The following is a 19,722-nucleotide window of genomic DNA, read 5'->3' as shown; positions in this document are numbered from 1 at the left end:
TTTGCTTGGTTTGTTTTTGATCTCTCGCAGACAGATATTTCTCTGTTTATTTAGCAACTACATAATTTGCTAAAATAATGGGGAAAATATGAGTTTCAAATTCTGGTCTCTGATTTCAAGACAAATATAACACTTTTCTATTAAGTAAGAAATAAACAGGTACAGTGAGTGCATCTTATTGTGGAAAGTGTTATGAGAATGCAAGTAATTCTGTGCAGGAAGAAAACAAATTTTGGGCTATATTCAGTGAGAATGTTTTATAAGATGTAACATGAAAGGAATTTTTGGATACAACTTATGAGGGCTTGGGTTTTATTTCTGAAGCCTGTCTTAATATTGAGGTTTTTTGCTACATCTCAACCTGAAAGAAAAATAAGATATCAAGGTGATATTGAAAGAAGGCAAGTAGAGTCTTAATTGCAACATGCAGAATAAACAATTTTTGCTTAAAATGATTTGCATTTTCCAAAATATCAGCAATGGATATATAAATCAGATTCAAAGGCTGATAGCTTCCTGATTATGTTGTAATTCAAACATTGCCCAGTTAATTATGATGAAAGACATTTCCATGGAGTGGTATGTTATTTCAGCATTTGCTCTGGGGGATTACTGCCCAATATTGTCATTAAAGTAAAGAAAAAACCTGATGGTGGATGAAGTATAAACCTTGTATTTTAGATAAGGTGTCATAAGTATTGTACCTCAAGCACTTACACAAAAATTCATGAGCTACCATTTCCATAGCAACAGGCAACATAATTTAGCTAAGATAGCTGCTTTCCATTCTAGGGACTTCATTGTCATTGCAGTTTATGAAATACAAAAGTGTGTCTTCTAAGACTCTAATGCAGTAAGCAGACAAAATGCTGGAAATGCTGAGGAAGGCATAGATTTTATTACAGATGCAGAACAAGGCTTCTTTCTCTTCTCACCTGTATTACACAGGATTCTCTACCATTTTCAACTCACCACATACAAATCTAGTTCTCCTTGCTGTGCAGGAGATCCAGTGAAAGGCATCAGAAGCTTGCCTGTCTCTCATGTTAGTCTGGTTCTTTCTGGAATGTGCAGAAGGAGCTTCTTCACTGGCCAAGTCCTTCTTTCTCTCCTTCCTCCTCTCAGTTACCAAAATAAAATTCACTTCAATGCAGAGATTCAGCACACCATATCTGGGGCACCTGTTAAATCTTATACTGAGCCTACACACAGTTACTAATTTAACGCACTGCTGACACCCTCCCAGAGTTGTAAGTCTTTTGCTTCCCCAATGGTTCCATGTATCTTGTTATTAATCTGAATCACTTTAAAGTGCTTTTTAAAAACATCTGGCTCTGTACATTTAAATTTAAAAAAAAAAAAAAAAGTGAAAAAAATTTTAAATAAGAACTTAAAAAGACAGCAGAACTAATATTCTCCCTAAAGGTACTCTGAAATTTCACACTTGAGTAGCTGTGGTTCAAAGATCACAGGGAGCACCATCATTTTCTACCTACTGGAAGTATAGGATTGCAGCCTGCTATCCTTGCCTTGCAAAGAATGATGTCTTATACTATTTTCTCAGTGAGGGTGGAAGAATTCCTTCTGAAGGAGAAATCTGATTGATGTCAGCAAGTGAATCACCACCTGTCCATGGGAAATGGATGCTTTTGAAAGCAAGCTATATTGGACAATGCATTTGATGGACTCTGTAATGAAGTGATGGCTCTGAAGTTCTCCTGAGCTGAGCCCCTGACAAGGACCCTAAGGCACTCAACTCCTCATAGATTTTCCTTACTACAAACATATGCAGAAGGTAAAAGAAAATAATGGTTTTTCTTACTTCACCATTGAGAATTAATTAATTATACATGATATAAGGATGCAGATAATTTATCTGACTTCTAAGTTATTTTCTCATTTTGGCGAGTGCACCAAAACCAGAAACTGGCACAGGTAGCTGGAAAAGAAGCTGTGATGCTGGAGCACAATCACTTGTCCTCTGGGTAGGTTACATGATTATTTGTCAGGAGCAATTCAGGGATCAAGAGTAAGATGTAATGTGTTGTACTTATGAACTCCACCTAAAGAACATCTAAAATGTAAACATGGCAGTTAGCTTCTTTTTTCCAGCTGCAATGCAATGCATGGTTTCTTACAGCCAAAGATCCTAAAACATGGCAATAATCCTCTATTTCTACATCCATCCAAACAAATATGTACAACCTATCACCTCATTCATACAAACTAATTACCTATGATCTAGCACTTTGATGAAGGCTGAAAGGTTCAGCTGATATAAAAAGAAAAAAGCATTACACCTACCAGAGTAATTATTACAAGGGTATTTTTATCCTGCAGCTGAATATACGCAATAAATGAGCATTAGATTAGATTATGCTACTGAAATAGCGCATGAGCCTTTATTATCCTACAGGACAAATGCTGCAATCCCCTCTGACAGACTCATAATCACAGCAATAACCAGTTCTTGACCTGTGAAGCAGATTGAGTATCCCTGCCAAACTAACAAGAACAGTAACTTCTCTTTCTGAAAAATTGATTGCTAGCCACCAGAGCCATAAAAAGTCATCTCCATATTAATTAACAGTGCCTAGTCTTGCATTAAAATCAAACAAACAAACACAAGTCACTGATCTTGACAGATAAGTCTTAGACAACACCTCCAAAATTTATGATTACAGGAAATACAGCCATATTTATTTAGAGGGAGAGACAACCATGGACAAAACCAGCTCCCATCATCTCTGATCATTATGATCACTTCCTCAGCTGAAATTAGAATAACGAGACAGTTCCAGAGCTATGTCGAAAATAAAATTTAAATTCTATCAGAAAATTTACTTTGAAGTAGTAAAGACTGCTTGTGGCATTTTAGCTTTGAGAGTATCATTTAATATTTTCATAAGAATGTGTTTAAATTGCAGCATGATTTATTAATGTCAAAATCTTGTAACAGCAAAGAAATATCTGACTTGTGATCTATGCAATACATAACATTTCTGGGCAGAATCAGTTTGCTCATAGAAAATAATCTGAACATCTATTCTCCTTGGATAGTTTTTGTAACTCACAGCTTCAACTGCTCATTTCAAGAAAAGGAAAAATTTAGAGGTCTGCAATAAATATACATTTCAAAACTATAAATTTTAAATTTATTCTGAGGTGATATAATTTTAGGGAAAATTATATTTGATAAGTTAATACCTATAAAAATTAGAATGAAAATAGAAACAATTTAAAAAAAAATAATTTTCTGCATACAGCAAAAAACTAAAATTCATTAAAAAGTGCTGCTGGATTACATAATTGGCCATAAGTGAGGATAAAAAACGGCCACGATTTATATTGTGTCCTGTGAATTTTATATATATATTAGAAGAATACGTACTAACATCAACTACTTATTTTGTAAGTACAACCTTCAGTTGCTACAAGCTGGCCTAAACATGGAGCCAAGGAGTAGCATTGGACAGTACACGATGACAGTAAATACAAACCCCATCAATACAGGATATTTAATATTGGTGTATTTGAGAAGCTACTACCTGATTAATTGAAAGCATTTTGTATGTCTAGCTGTGAAAACAATGTACATTTAATCCATGCCATCAAATAAGGAAATTAAAGACAGCAGATTTTAGATGAGGAGTCAAACCTTGCAAGAAGACAAGCTTTGACTGTCGGTATGGTTGTCCTCTTTTCAATAATAAAATTAAATTGTCCTCCTTAAGGATTTGCCTTTGGCTCAAATTCAAATTTGATATCTTTCTTCATATGAGATTTTGTGGACTATTAGTTTAAAACACCTGATTATACTTCTTTTAGGAGACTTTAGCATTTTGAAGTCTTCCTTTGACCTGTTTCTCTTAACATTGTGAAGTGCTGCAACAAGCTCCTGCAGCATCATAGTCTAAAAACAGAGCCCACACTAAGAATAGTTGAATGACAGTTTGGAAAAATTGCTGCCTTAACTGAACATTGGGGATAATTTGACAAACCCAATATTATAAATAGTGTAGCCCTTGCTGCTTTCAAATAATTACAATTTAGATATTTCTAAAAAGGCATGATTAATTAAAGAAGATTCAAGCCATGACTTCATGCATTTGCAAATCAGAGATGCACCATGTAGCTCTGCAGGATCTGGTAGAGTCCAAATGGTTTTTTAAATTTATTTTTGTTCCTTTAAATTCTGTTTGGTGGTAATGAATGAGGTATATAATTACTCTGATTCATCCTGTACCCTTAACATGAAATAATCCAGAGCACTTAAAAACAATTAATAAAATATTAAAAAATAATTAACTAAAAGCACTTTATTAACTAAATTTAAAAAATAATCATTAAATTCACATTAAACAAGATCAAGAATTGTGTAGAACTCATTAAGACTTTGTATAACTTGTGTTATATAAATGGCTAAGAAATTACTAGTAGTACCTGCAATACCTCTGTATCAACAGCCCTTTATACACTTCTTGTTAAACAAATATGAATCATAGCTGATAGCTATGAAAAGAGACCAAGTAATCTTAAAGAGTAAAATAAATTAATGTGGCAAGGCATCAATACCACATGTCTCTGTGACATTCCGAAATTCAGGAGTATATAGTTCCTTCACCTCTGAAACTGCCATATTTTCAAGAAAAGCATACATCCCTTTCATTTTTGCTTTTTGCATATATTTAGGTGGAAACTGAACAGGGGAAATTGAGGATATAGAAATAAGCATTTGAATCCAGGAATGAATCACACAACTGTCAAGTTCCTGCATGATTAGGCACTTTCATTTGTTTTCCCATCTCTGTAACTCCATGGCTGGGTTGCACTCTGGAGCGAGCACACTCCAGCAGTCTGTGCATGCCCAGCCCAGCATCCCCAGGGCACATCTGCATCCCCAGGGCACATCTGCATCCCCAGCCCTGGAAAGGTTTGCTCAGTGACCTGCAATGCTCAGTGCTCACTGACCCAGGAGAGGCAGGCTCCAGAGCAACCCAGACTGAAAACATAGCAGCTATTTTGGACCAGGAGCCTGAAGGAGCTCAGAAACAAAACAAATTAAAAGAAAAATTCAATCAATTTGAAATAATGTTTTAATATCCACCCCCCTTCCCCCCCTCCCATCCCCTCCAAGTACAAATTCCCAGAGCAGACTTTTCATGTTGGTACAAAATCATTGTTTTTTTACCTGCAGCTTCATCTGGAAAACTGATCTTTTGAACAGCACTTCTTGCACAGTTATATCCCAACTAAGACTCTAAAGGCAAGATAAGTACACAGAAACTTTCTCCTCATGGTTTTTACTTGCGACAAAAAAGTCAAGGGGCAAACATAGAACTGGAAGAAATTAACAGAACTAAAAAAGTTATGAACTTGGATAAAATCTATACTAGATGAATAAAATAAATGCAAAATAACTTATTTTTAGATTGTGATTCTGTCCATTCAATTTTACAGAAGCTCAAAAGGAGTTCAGCTGTGAGTGACCTTTTAGTTTTGTTTTGTGTACTCGCTCATCATACTCTATCCTCTTAAGGTTTGATCACTTTCATTTCCTATTTTGGGTTACATTTTTTTTTTACCCTTTTTTTTTACTCAAGCTTGTCTCCAGCCTAAGCTGAAAGATCTTACTTTTTTGAACATTAAAAATAATGCTACTGAAATTCAGTAGAAAGATAAAAAAAACACTCCAACACTTAACAGATTCAATTCACTAGGCAAGCATTTCCCCAGATAAAATCAAGATGATGGTTAGCCAAAACCAGCTGCAAAATAGTATTTTCTCCAAATTTGTTCTTTAAAAATATGTCAGCTCTAAACAAATAACACTGAAGTTTGATATTCTGTTGTTGATACTCTTGAACTAAATTCCACTCAGTGTTATTTGTTCTAAGCCATCCAATCTTCATTTTCTACCAAACCCTACACATACTTCAGGCAAAGACAGAGAAAAAGGATAAAGGTCATACTTTCTTTGCTTCTGACACAAATGCTACAGTACCTGCAATTAATATGGCTGAGAAGACACTCACAGATAAACTTTTATTTCAACCACAATACCCAGTACTGGTGTGGTGAATGAAATGTCCATTTAAATTTTTGACCTAGCAGATCTGTGATTAGGAAAGTGCACAGTTCAACAGGCCATTAACTAATTCATGAAATGATGCTCATTATATAGACAAAGTGTTATTTCTTCTGGAAAATGAGCAGGTCACTGACCACTACCTTGATCTGATACACCCAGGAATTAGAATGGATATTTTGAGTTCATATTTGATTAGCATTTGAGACACTCTTTCTCCAAACACTTCCCCCAGGACTGCACATGCCAAGCTATTATTCAAAGACCTGAGAACGCTCATTCCACTTAACACTATCTGAGTTTTACTGACAGTGCTGAAGACAACAATCTGTTCCCTAGACTATTAAAGGACTTTCAGAAATTAAAAAAAAAAAAAGTTGAAATCTAGCATCACATGCCAACAGTGAAGAAGTCTTTGAAAAAAATAATATCTGTGTCCCTGAGATATTTCAGAAAACCTCAAGTCTATTTAGATCAATTGCAGCAAAGCAGCATTCATCATTAACATAATGCAAAACAGAGTCTGTGGATCTTACTGACCAGTTGGGTACTTTGGGGTGGTAGCAGGGAAAAGGGCAAATACTACATGCTAAAGCCAAATTAAAAGAAAAATCAGCAGAGATGCAGAAGATGCATTTGAATTACCTTCTGTACCTTCTGTACCTAGCTCAGGTGGCACCTAACTAATTTTTATATGATCCAGAACAGGAATTCATAGGCATGCTTCACAGCCCGTGGAAATCAAAGCAGACAGCTGCTATTAACTCTCTCCACCATGGAGCTCCTCTGTGTTAAAGGTACATTCTTAATCTTCTAATTGAGCTAATACAAGATATTAGTTAGAGGGATGCCGTCTGAGGAATGCATTTAAATGGGGCTTTAAAGTCTCATTCCTTTTTTTATCCCACTACTTAGAGACATCCTGGCTAATTCTCCTTCTTTGGACTAATGATCACCCAAAACTCAGTGCCCACCCAGATTTCACCAGATTGAAACTGCTAGGTTACATATGCTGCCTTAAGAGCATTCCCTTCCACCTCAAATCTCATGCTAACCACATCAGACTAGGGGAGAAATGCTCATTCCTCAACTCAAATGCCAGTTACCTTTTAGGATTACCACTTGGTTTGCTTGACACAGACAATCACTGTAACCTGATCTGTAGCTAAATCCTTAAAAAGGGAGAATTAAGAAGGAAGTATTATGTACAAATAAAAAAATAATTTACTTTTATATACAGCATTTACAAATTTCTACATGAATATATTCTAATAGTTTTTGAAAATCAGGGTTTCCTAGGACAGCTGTCAGAAAACCAGTCTTACAGTGTGAGCCTTAAAGACTATAATAATTCAAATTTACCAGAACAAAAGTTGAAAGGTGTCTTGACTACTGTATAAAATTTTTTAGTAGTCATAGGGTTGATAAAATTGTGAAAGTCTATGAAAGAGGCCAGGTTTGCAGATCAAGGCAATAAGCTCATCAGGCCAGGTGACACAGCTTCTCTGCACAGAGACGTTTCAACAGGTCACTGCAATTTGTCATAGACACTTGTTCAGAAAATATACTTGAAAAAAGGGCAATTTTCAGTGTTGCTGTCAAAGGCATAGCAAAAGGAAGACTGGCAGCTGAAATTAGACAAATCCAACCTTTTCCACAACATTTCCTAGCACTAAGGGTAATTAAATATTGGAATGGCTTACCAGGGGAGCTGGTGGACTCGCCATTGCTTGGAGCTTTAGGACGAGATTAGATATCATTGTAAAAGAGATGCTTTAATCCAGCTTCTGGAAGTTCTCAACATGCCCATAACACTTGCAGCTCTGCATTAAGACAATGACTATAATCAAATCTCGTACTTTAGGGTTTCAGCTGATCAACTGCAAGGGTTATAAAGATTTTCTTTCCCCTTCACATAAAAACCAGACAGATACTTTAGTGTTGTTTATTCTGATCTGTCTCTGAAGTAGCAGAGATGGCAGAAATCTACAGAAAACACAATGGGGCCAGTGGCGATAGGGAAAGTACTTCCTCTTATCCTGAAATTTACAAAGCAGTCGTATCCAAATGGGAACTTAGATGAATTTAAAGTCATCTTTGATGGATGCAAACCCCTCCTGCCCTGGAACCTGTGTGATTAGGTCAGGCAGAGGCAGGTTTGGTCTGTCTGCCCTGCTAAGGGTCTGGCAGTAGCATCCACTCAGCATTTCACTGACACTGCTTACATGACTTAAGAAAAGGAGTCATTTCATGCTCTGCTCCTGCATAGCACTGGCCAAAGGTCAAGTGAAAAACTATTGGATCACCATACCCTTAGAGGTCTTGTTAATGAATCCTGCTGGAATAGCTCAAAGGTTGTGGTTTTTGCCAAAGTGAGATAAACAGAAATCTCAAATGAGTTTGGTTCGTGTTTGCACAGTGTGAGATACAAATCACCTGTTAACACACATATCTCAGTTAATTAGCTAATTGCTATTAAAGATGAATAAGTAATACCTTGATCTCTCCTATTTGCTGAGAGTTAACATACTTTGGACTAACTAATCATGTTAATACATAGGTATCGGGATTTACTGTTCTGTGTTTTCCAGCATACATACATAAGCATCCCCTTTGGTTTTTAATTTAACTACACCTGTAACTGTACATTCTGCACTATTTTAGCAGAATACTATAATGACTTGATTATTCAGTATATGTAAAGCTGAAGGCAAGAAAGAACATTCTGCTACTTTTGCCCTTTTATGTGAAAAGAGTATGTCTTAACTCTGTCAAATAAAGCATAAAATGAGAGATGGATCTTCCAGTGATTTCTGTGAGCTGCACAGTAGCAAGTTCATATTGTGAGTCTCCTAATGAATATCTATTTAAGTGAAGTCCACACCAGGCTTTTATGCTTATTGCCTGCCTATACTATCCTCCTACATCCCTTTGACACTGTGTTCGATTCCAAGGTATTTCTGTCTGTGCTACATAAGGGGACATTTGATGGATTTGTACACGGCTACCCCTGGAATGTAATGCAGGCATGTGAATCACCTGTTGTGCAATTCAGGACATTTATCATGCAGAATAAGGATGATTTATCTTTGCCATAATTCTGAAGCATATGTATCAGTATAAGGGTCTGTTGTCAATATTGCACATCATGATTATGTTGTCATACTACAAAGTAAGAATGGGACACACCATGACAGCAACATCTAGTGACATAAAATATTCATGCAAAAACAAAAACAGACTCAACCTTTTAAAAGACAAGCAGGATGAGTGTATCTCAATGTCTATTTTGGTGACACATGCATATATTTCATAGCACCTATAAGGATCAAATTTACAAGATGGCCCTAATTAAGCAGTATATTATTCCATGGGTATCCTTACTCAAACCAAAACAAAATACTCAGAATAAGAGTTTTCTCATCTGGGATGAAAATGACAATCTGCATTTACAGTCTTCTGACTTCTCAAACAGACCACACTTGTTGTGCTGCTGTATTTAAGTACAAATAACTCTAACACAATCTGTACTCAGATCTGCTCCATAGTGCACCCAAATTTCATTATAATGAACTTGTAAACTTTTTTGTTCACTTGGTCTTTTTTTGATCTATATCTTACAGCATACCTAATGTCTACAGTGCAGGAATACTTGGAAAACCTCAAATGAATCTACAGTCCCATATTTTTTCAAGAATTATCTTTGAGGAGAAACTGAAAGAGGAATATTATACTATGCACTAGACACTTTGGAAGCCAATGACATAAGGAATAGTAATATCATTCTAATGATAAGTATCATCCCAAATTTTGACTAAATCTCTTTGTTATACAAATATTGCCTCAGTTTTCACAGCCTGTTCAACTGAAGGATTATTCAAGAAAATTTTGAGTAGAGAAAGAGTCCACATATTTGCAGCAGAGATTTACTTTCAGACAGTGCTCATTTATATTCCTTCTGTGCCAAAATCTCTGCACAAGAAACACAGAGGTTCACATGATTACTTAGCATCAAATTCTCTGCTCTTGTATTTCTGCTAAAACATTCCCAACCCAAAATATTTGAATTGTGAAGTACAGTTATAACTGAATGTACTACTTTTAAATTTAAGTTCCACACAGCAGAAAACAATGTGCGTGTACAGTAGAATCCATAGGATTAATGTAATTGTGTTCTCATTCTTTCTTGATTCTCTAGTGAAAACATTCTTACCATTCAAAACCTCTTTCCTACATACTTCAAGTAATAAAACTAGAAACTAAGTCTTGTATTTCCTGAATCTTTGCTTCCCTTAAATACTGACTAGTGGGGGTTTTTTTGCCTGCCTTATAGAATCACATGCAAGTTTGAATAACTAAATCTTTTCATTAGAACTTGTTTTGGAATAATTCTTCCCTCCCCTTGGATTGTTTACATTAATGATATAATAGTTAACATTTAATGCAAGTTTTCAATTCTATTCTTTATACTAGTGCATGTAGTTGTTACCTTTCCTTCATTTATCTGAAATCTAAAAACTCCAACTAATAGTACAGTTTGACATGTAACAAAATACTGTCAGATGCACACCAAATAAATTTTACAACACCCCTTTCCCCCCACCCTCCAAGAAAACTCAAACTGAGTATAAAACAAACAACAATCTAATCTAGCTGTCCACTTTACCTGGAAATGCATGCCCTGTTAGAGAATCCAAATCTGAAATTAAAACAGTGAAAAAATAATCTTTAACACTGATTTAATATTAAAAAGCACAAAAAATCAAAAGCAAACCTGGCACCAAATATCACATTATCATCAATATAAAATTTTAATCATATATATAGAAAAGCAAAACCAGAAAACTTAATATTACATTATGAAGGTTTTCTTCATAGTTTTGTAAAGATGTAAAATATTATCTAAAGATTAAAGCTTTGAACACTATGAGAAGTTTATTTATTTTACTGTTTAAGACAGACATACCACAATTATATATGAATTTTACAGTATTTTTCAAATGAACCTCTGATTTCAGAAACACATATCTTGAGTATAAACTTTCATTCTACCTTTGTACATAAGAACAAATTAGGAAAGTACAGAATGCTTTTTAGACTGTACTCTTTTAAAAAGATTTTCTTTTTTGATCACAACAAATTAGAGACCTAATTTTTTCTATTCTACTGTCCACACTTTCTTTTCTTTTCCTTTTTTTTTTTTTCCAAATTGTCTTTTTAAAAAAGAGAAAAGAGCTGGAAAAAGTATAAATGAGGGCTTTTCTGGTGACTCCCATATTAAAAGACAGCAGGAAGGCACATCAGTGATACTGGAGGCATCAGAATGGGCCCTTCTAAATGTGCGCTGAGACCAGAACTCAGGATTCCATCTCTGAAGTGCTTGGCACCTCTGGAAATTCCATGCTCTCAACAAAGATTTATTTGGTACCTTTGAGGAGTTACACTACAGCCAGGAGGGTAGTGGAGGCTGACAAAGTACAGTCAACACCAGCTGGGATTTGCTCTTGCACTGCCAAAGTGAAAGACTAGTTCTCAGACCCACATGGCAAAGAAAGCCTTCTTAGGAAGTGCTCTGTCACATCGTGTCACTGATGGGAACCCACGTGGAGAACAAGTCCTGTTGCTAGGAGCAGTCCCAGGTCCCAGTTGGCTCACCAAGACATGTGAGAGCTTCATAGTCACCTTCCCCCATTGTGTGCCAAGTGGGATCACACAGGGGTGCAATGGCAACACTCTCTTGGAAATACACAACAGACAGGCTGTGGCTGACCAATCCAACTCACTATGTGTTTATAGACGAGCTTTCTTGCCATTTTTAGGAATTGGTTGCATTTACTAGCAGTGCCTGGAAAAAATCTTTTAGTACTGTTTATAAACTACTTCTTTAAAAAAAAAAGTTTTCTTATGGCAACAGTCAACAGATACAAGATTCTAAGTTAATGGTTCAGGTTTCAGAAATTCTGAACTTTTTGTAATGCAGTAACTAATTCTAAAAGTCGTTAGGAAATCATTTACCAATTAACTCCTGGAACTGCAGAAGGAACTCTTTAGACAGAAGGGAAATTATGCCTGGCTCTAATAACTTTTAACAGTTTACCTGAGACATTTTCTGAGGACTGTGAACATGCTTAGTTTTGTAAGTGAACACAGGAGAAAACCAACCTAAAATGTGATAAATGCACTAGAGAGATTGCTTTCTGAAATCCAAATTGCTGAACACAAGGAATTAACTAACAATTCCAGTATGTGGTGTCTCAAGCTTTATCATAAGCTATAGACAAAAAAAAAAAAAAAAAAAAAAAAAAAGCATCCTCAGGATTTTTTCTTTCAGAGTCTGAGAGACAGAAGAATGTTGTTACCCCCTAGGAGTCCATAAAATCCACACCAAAACCAGATTATGCATAGATGGAGCATCTAGCCAGGCAGTGACTGCTTCCTGGAAGCACAGAGACAGCATGCAGCTACCTTGCAAATTAGAATCATCAAAAAAAAAATCTAATACTTGAATTGCCCAAAGTGCTGTCGCTGTGCACATCCTGTGGCACATCCTGGCACAGCAATAAAGTGTTTGAAAACATCTGTTCTATATCATTAATAAAGTATTCTGATGAAAAACCTCATGATCCAAGAAAAAAACAGAAGAGGAAAAATTTCTCTTCTTCCTCTAGCAGTGAAAAAATATCTACTCAGACACTGGGATTTAAAAAAATAAAAAGAAACAAAAAACCAACCAAACAAACTAAAAAAACCCCCTCAAATTAAAATAGAAAAACTGCAACCAAACCAGAAAAGCAGGACTTCTATTTGAAAAGTTCATGTACATATTGTAACTTGCAGCAGAAATCACAATAAAAAATGCTACTCTGAAAGAAATACAGACAAGTTAATGCAAATTAATTAGGCTCTTGTCCCAGCATAAAACAACACTTATGTGTAATCCTTTGTGTTAAGCTGATGTTATAAATTGTGGATGTGTTTATTTTCTCACAATTCAGTCTATACTAACTGAAAACAAGGTAGTTTGTCACCCAAGCACGTGTCCTGTGTGAACTGTTAAAGAAAACCAGACCTACTTTGCTAGCTGGAACTAGAAGATTTTATGGTATATGGAACCCACAAATCATGATCCACATGCCCCAATTCCATCATTACATTTCACAAAGAATGATTTCAGCTGACACTGCATAGGCAGGCAAGGTAAAGTTTCCCATATAAAGATAAATACCATGTGCAGCATTTCCCTGCCAGAGTTCAATACATGAAATTACTGCAGTTATAAAGGAATGAAATCTTTGCTGAAACAACTGGAATATTTAGTCTCTGCCATAAGATTTCCTGTACTCTTCTAGGGACTCCAAGGGCAGCAGAAAAAAAATCATCATTTCCTGTTATTGTTAAGAGCATTTTTCAGTTTCCTTGACTGATTTTCAATTAAGTAAGCCTGAATGGGTGGAATCCAATTTTCCTCCATTCCATTTATTTAGTGAATTGCCCAGATTTGTTGCTACTCACTTTCATTTTCATACACAAGGCTTCCTAAGCAGCAGGAATCCGAGATGAAAGTGGAATACACAAAAGTGACACACACTTTTACCCCCTTTTTAAGGCAACATAGCTAACATGTCAATATTAGCAGTTATAAAGGAATTACACTCATGAAATCCAGACCTAATTCATACTATAAGTCATTTATTTAGCTAATAAAACTGGTGATTTGACAATAAAGCTGACTTTAGTTATAATGCAATGGATGTTTTTTTAAATGGGGAATGAGCGTGCACTTTTTAGCAAGCAGTATCTCTGGCACACCACATTTTATTAGCTCAGTGCAAAACAGACATTGGAGATGGTACAAGATTTCCATGCCAATAAACTAATTATTTCCTCCTAGAGTTGATTAGCAAAGCTGTAGCCCTCTCTGTATCTTGCCTCCAAGGCCCATTCTCCCTGTGGTACAAACAGTGTTCACTGCACAATGCGCTGCTCAGCTTTGGGCTTCCCCTCTCCTCAGCTCCTCATGCTGTGCTTACAGCCAGGTATCAAAGCACTGCACAATGCCAGCACACCATGAGTGGAAGGGATGACTCTTACAGTGCACAGGAAAACACATTTGAGGTGCAGAGCACATTTAAGTCATTTAACATTAAAGGTTCTCCATGGCATTGGCAGCAAGATGATGTAATACCAAACTCTCTCTGGGAGATGACACCTGCTTAGAAAGGTTAGAAGAAGCTAATGAACACTAAATCATGCTCTCTTGAAAATACAAGATTTTGCTCTGCTTCTAAGACTTTTAACAGCAATTGTTGGAAAGAAATAAGTGTAGCTTTGCTAAATCTCCAGCTAGACTCAATCTTATTTTATTATAAACCCCTAAACTAAGCCCAGGAACCCTTGCAGATATGCACAACACCTGTGCCATGAATTCTACAAAGCTCAAGTCTTTAAACAATATGAGTTAAGTGAAGTCCAGCCACTCGTAATACTTGGAATACAAAAGGGGTGGTTGCAAAGAGGAGAATGAAGAGCACAGTGAATATAGACCTGCAGTGGCTGAAGATGAAAGATTATTTGCATTCACTAGAAATTACAGCTGTAGTTTTGACAATCAGGTCAGTGAAAACTATTGGCACGTAACTCAGGATTGGATTGACATTGTGAGTTTGGCTGCACCAAGATTTGAGGGCTAATTTGGTACCACCCAAACCTAAAGCCAGAGGCTAAAGAAGTAGGTGAACAACTTTGCATTAGCCTCTAGAGGGGGAAGTGTTTCCTTCAGCTCCAGAAATTAAGTAAATTATTCATTGAGAAAAAGCTTTTCCAGTAGAAGCAACTCTTGCACAGTTCTGTTACCTCAACCTGGGTTGACTCTATTATCTGCCACTATGATCCTAACCTACTGCAATAAATCTGTTTTCAGAGTCCCTCTTATTTTCATTAATAGGTTATTTGCATTCATTGGTCACCAATCCTATAAACAGCACAATTACAATTTTAATGGAAATGTAAACCTTTCTTGTAAGAATTTCCCTGATCAGAAAAAAAAGAAGAAAAAAAAGAGCATAGAGGTTGCACTCAAGAATTAATAACAATGCCATCAGTGACCATCTTACAAACTACTGCTCACTTGTGCTGGTATTTGGAATTAATTTTTATTTTTGGAGATAATTTTAAAAACCCAGCTGAACAGTTACTTATGAAGAATTATCAATATGACACTCAAAAATCTATTTATTGCTCTGACTCCATTTGATAGTATTAATTTTTTGATAAAAAATTACATCATATTGAGACAGGTAGATTACATTTATGCTGCTAACCAGGGTTTCATTTAACTGCATTTTTTCTTGTGATACCATTAGGAGTAAGATTCAAACTTGCTTTTCTTCAGTAGAGGTGTTTTGTGCTATGTGTCTGAGCTTCTATTAGCTCCAATGAAGAAGTAGTTGAAATTGAGTCAATTAATTGCATTGAAAAGTAGAAATTAAACTTGCACAGAGGAATAGTTAGAACAACTCTTTCCACTGACAAGATCTCTAATGACTACAGTGTGAGCTTAGACAGCTACATATCTACATCACCTGTGGTGTTGGCAATTGGAGATGAATCTCACCACCAGAATCTGTCAGGAAAATAATCTACATATATGGGTGTGGATCTGAGAATAAAATGGGAGTGATTTAGACATGCAAAAATTGCTGGTTTACAACTGGCAAATTTGATGGCCTCAGATGTCTAGGATGGCTGATAAGAATCAGTCCTGGACAAAAATAAACTTAGTCGTGTCAGCCTCTAGTGCAAAAATTCACTGATCATTTTTCCTCCTCTCTTAAAAATTATATTATAATTATACTAGCTGATAGTTTCCACTTCATACTTTGCTTTCTGATTTATGTTATTCCAGAAAGAACTTGAACAATGGCTACAAACTGAAACACAAAGAGATCTATCTGAACACCAGGAAACATCTTTTTTTTCAGTCATGAGAGTGACTAAGCACTGGCACAGGTTGCCCAGGGAGATTATGGGCCACATATGGCTATAGTGTTGACAAAGTAGGAAAAATAAGTGAATTATTCCTGATGAGACAACTACATTGAGGGAGACAGATCACAAAAAATATTGATTAGAGGAGCCTTAGTAATAAGTCTAGTTTCTGTAAAAGAAAACTTCTTTATTATTAATTACTGGTAATCATTCACACTGGCCATTAAAGTCTTTGCACATACAGGATCATAACAGGACGTGGAGGGTCCCAGGAAGTCCGTCAGAGGGGCCTTCACTTCATCACATGTACCCTGCAGCCTGGCCACATGTGGCAGCAGCACCGACCCTGGCCAACTAAACTGGATCATGATTTGCTTCTTTTCTTCCAAAACATGTTTTCCTCATTACTTTACTCTGTCTCACTTCAAAAAACTGAAGAACAATCACTAACAAAAAATAAAAACTTCAGAAACAGTTTCTTCACATTTTGAAAGCCATCATTAATCCATTTTCTTCTGCTGCTGATCTCAAGCAATTGGTCTGCTTCATGCTTCATAGTATAATCATGGCCTCAGGACTGGTTTATCCAAATTCAATGCAGGATTTTAAAGAGCATCTTAAAATATATTGTAGAACCTACAGCTGCATGCAGACATCTCATGATCAGAAGATTAATGCTTTCCAAAGTAACTCTCCTCAGGAAACTAAAAGTACATTATGGATGAAATCCGAGCCCTGGTTTCCTGCAGTGATGGATGCTGTACTGACAGCAGCACCCACCCTGTTTGCGTGCAGAGACTTGACTGAGGCAGCTTTATTCCGCAGCTCTTTGAGAGCAGTCATGGAGGACACTGCAGAAAAGATCGTATGTGGCCCGAAGTTTAGAGTCCGACTAGCTGAGGGCGAAAGGCCGACGCCCCTCTGCAATTCCTGGCCAGCACCCTTCGGAGCCTGATGGCCTCGGGCTGTGCTGGCTGCGGACTGGCGTACCTCGCTGGTATATGAGAGGAACGGAACTGACCATTTCCCGGGGGTTAATCATCGGTTTATTGACGGTGATGCCGCATCCAAACACCGGGAAACCATCCGGGAAAAAGTTTTTTTCATAGGGGGTGCAAACAGGATTATAAAGCAAGGGGGTGGGTACAGACAGAGCCAATCAGGAAAGGTGAGGGGATGAACTTCACAGAACTGACACTCCATGGAGACCAATAATCAAAAGGTAAAGGAGGTGTCCTGGGGCCCCAGCCAACCACCATCTCTAGAGAGGAGAAGGTTCTCGAAACCTGGGAGGAGGAAGGGAGTGATTGACTGGACAGGGAGGAAACAACTTTCACTTATAAGGGAAACCAAGGGGAGAAGCAATTACATATCGGCAACTATGAATAGCAGTTGCTATAGCAACTTAGCTGACAGGCTAGCAGTGGCGGGAAGAACTGGGGGAACGAAACCATTTTACACATAATAGGGGAGAACAATACATAAATTGGGGGAATAACACAAGAAACTTAGCAACACACTACCACATCTCCCCGTTTTTTACCAAATAAAAATTAAAATGAAGAGAAAAGTCCAAATTAAGCTTAGAATGCAGGAACTCGCAGCTGGTCATGACGAGTGTCTTTGTCTTCTGAACATTGCAAGGGACAGTGGCACTCGGCGCAGTCAGTTTCCTCCGGACTAGCTTGCAAATTAAGAGGATGAAAATCAAAAGTGAGTTGGGGAAATGTACTAAAAGACAAAAGGTGAACAGTTAAACGCAAAATACTTAAACAGATGGTTCTGCCCCAAATAATAAATCCAGTTCGGGAGAAGAAGAAGAAATGGGGGAAGGAGGTTGGGATTAATAAACCAGAGGTAGTTCAGTGACGAGAGGGGTAGGAGCAGCAGTCTCAGCATTGGGGAGGAAGTAAACATCTGAGGAAACTGATGGTGTTTGGGAGGGTTTTCTCCGTCACCGCGAGCACGCCTGAACTTGTGACTCAGCTTCCTTCTGCATCCTCTGCTTCGGGATGAGGTGCTTGACTCATTTGGATGGTCTTTTTCCTCTGTCTTCTTCCTATCTTGCTTCCGCCTCCATTCCATGTAGTCTTGGCGCATGGGACACTGAGGCATCCAATGCCCCACCTTGCCACAGAGATGGCAGGGATGGGTTGCTGATGTCCTCCTGCCGGACTCAGAAGTAGAAGGACCGGCCACGGGGGAAGCTTCAGCCTCTATGAAGTCTTGCTCGGGGCATTCAGCAAAATGCACAGATGTTCTCTTAGGCCTTGGGGCCAGGGAGACTTGACGCACTACGACATCTATCATGGCTTCTACTGTGGGCTTAGGACTTCGAGGGAGAGTTTTTATAGCCTTGCGGCAGTCAGCGTTGGCATTGCTATAAGCCATCTGCTCAAGCATTTTTTCCCTGTCATCCTCTCCGAACGCTTGCGCTTCCACATATCTGTATAGACGTTCGATAAATTCCATGTATGGCTCTTGCGCTCCTTGCAAAACCTCAGCATCTTCCCATTGGGAGGTAACTACCTCTAACTTAAAGAAGGCCCGCTCAGCTGCCCGGGCCGTCTCTACTAGCTGGGATGGGAATAAGGCTTTAGCTTGATTTGCCCCTTCAGCCCACTGTCCTTCACCCAAAAGATGTTCTTGGGTAATTAACTGACCATCTGCGTCATGGGACAGTGTAAGGTTCCCCCAAAAACTTGGGAGTACTTCCACTATTTCCCTCCTCCATTCCCTCACCCAGACCCTAAATTCCATGGGTCTGAGCAGGCTAGAGAAGAGGGACCTTAAATCCGTCGGTACCAAATCTCCCTGAGCAAGGGTATTGTGTAGCAAACCCCGGAAGAATTCTGACTCCCGGGAGTAATCTTTCTGAGCTTTGCATAGCTCCTTTATTTGGACCTGTGCTAAAGGCACCCACTGTGCCCGTGCATTTCTTCTTTCTCTTATATGATATGTTACCGGGGCGGCTTCTAACATGGGAGCTTGCTCCAGTTTTCGGCTTTCCCCCCCCCCCTCCTCTGAACACAAAGCGTGAGAGCTGGGGGGGGTGGCGTGGGAACCGAAACTGAAGGAGGTTGAGGCGGGGTTTGGAGCTGACGTAAGGCAAAGGAGTGGGCGCGGCAAAGTACCCTTCTCCGCCCCCCGGACGGCGTTCGGAGGCGGAGGGAAAAACGAAAACGGAGCGGGGGGGAAGGGAGTGGGGGGCTGAACCGGGGGAGAGGTTTGAGGAGGAGCTGAAGGTGGGGCGGAGTGCTGAGGAGTGAGCGGGACGGAGGGAGGGTATGAGAGAGGAGTAACTGAGCAAGGAGTGTGGTCAGGGTGAAGGAAGGGGTTGGTGCTTGGGAGGAACGGGTTAGCGGAAGAAGAAAGGGCTCTGGCGGCAGAGACCGCGTGGTCCCCGCCATCTTGGACAGTAAAGGGGCTACTTTGTAGAATTTCATTACTAAGCGGAACAAACTTAGGGGTTGAAACTGGGGACTTGGGAACTGGGGTAGAAGGGGAGGATGGAGGAACTTGGGCAGGGCTCCTCGGACGGGGAGGCTGAGCAGGTCGAGAGGGAGCAGGGGCAGAATGGTTTCCCTGCTTTTTGTTGGCCTTTAAAATCCCTTTCGAGGGCTCCTGCCTGTGTGAAGAGGGAGAGG

The 19,722-nt window shown here is 38.4% G+C and overlaps 1 protein-coding gene across 28 annotated transcripts in view; it reads right to left on the bottom strand.

The window, feature by feature from the left end:
- Positions 1 to 19,722, bottom strand: part of DLGAP2 (DLG associated protein 2) — a 454,967-nt gene that overhangs the window by 141,559 nt on the left and 293,686 nt on the right. For 12 of the 28 annotated variants that reach the window (XM_014268518.3, XM_074538161.1, XM_074538163.1 and 9 more), the window contains one exon: positions 10,755 to 10,787. The exons of 11 other annotated variants lie outside the window; for them this stretch is intronic. In XM_014268518.3, the coding sequence (XP_014123993.2) occupies positions 10,755 to 10,787 (33 nt within the window). Of the gene's footprint in view, positions 1 to 7,791; positions 7,912 to 10,754; positions 10,788 to 19,722 lie in introns of all 28 variants that reach the window. 5 more of the 28 variants (XM_074538164.1, XM_014268523.3, XM_014268521.3 and 2 more) reach the window with 1 other exon arrangement.

Source organism: Zonotrichia albicollis, chromosome 3 (assembly GCF_047830755.1).
Source record: "Zonotrichia albicollis isolate bZonAlb1 chromosome 3, bZonAlb1.hap1, whole genome shotgun sequence".
In the NCBI taxonomy this organism is placed as follows: domain Eukaryota; kingdom Metazoa; phylum Chordata; class Aves; order Passeriformes; family Passerellidae; genus Zonotrichia; species Zonotrichia albicollis.
This window is presented reverse-complemented; position numbering and strand designations above follow the sequence as displayed.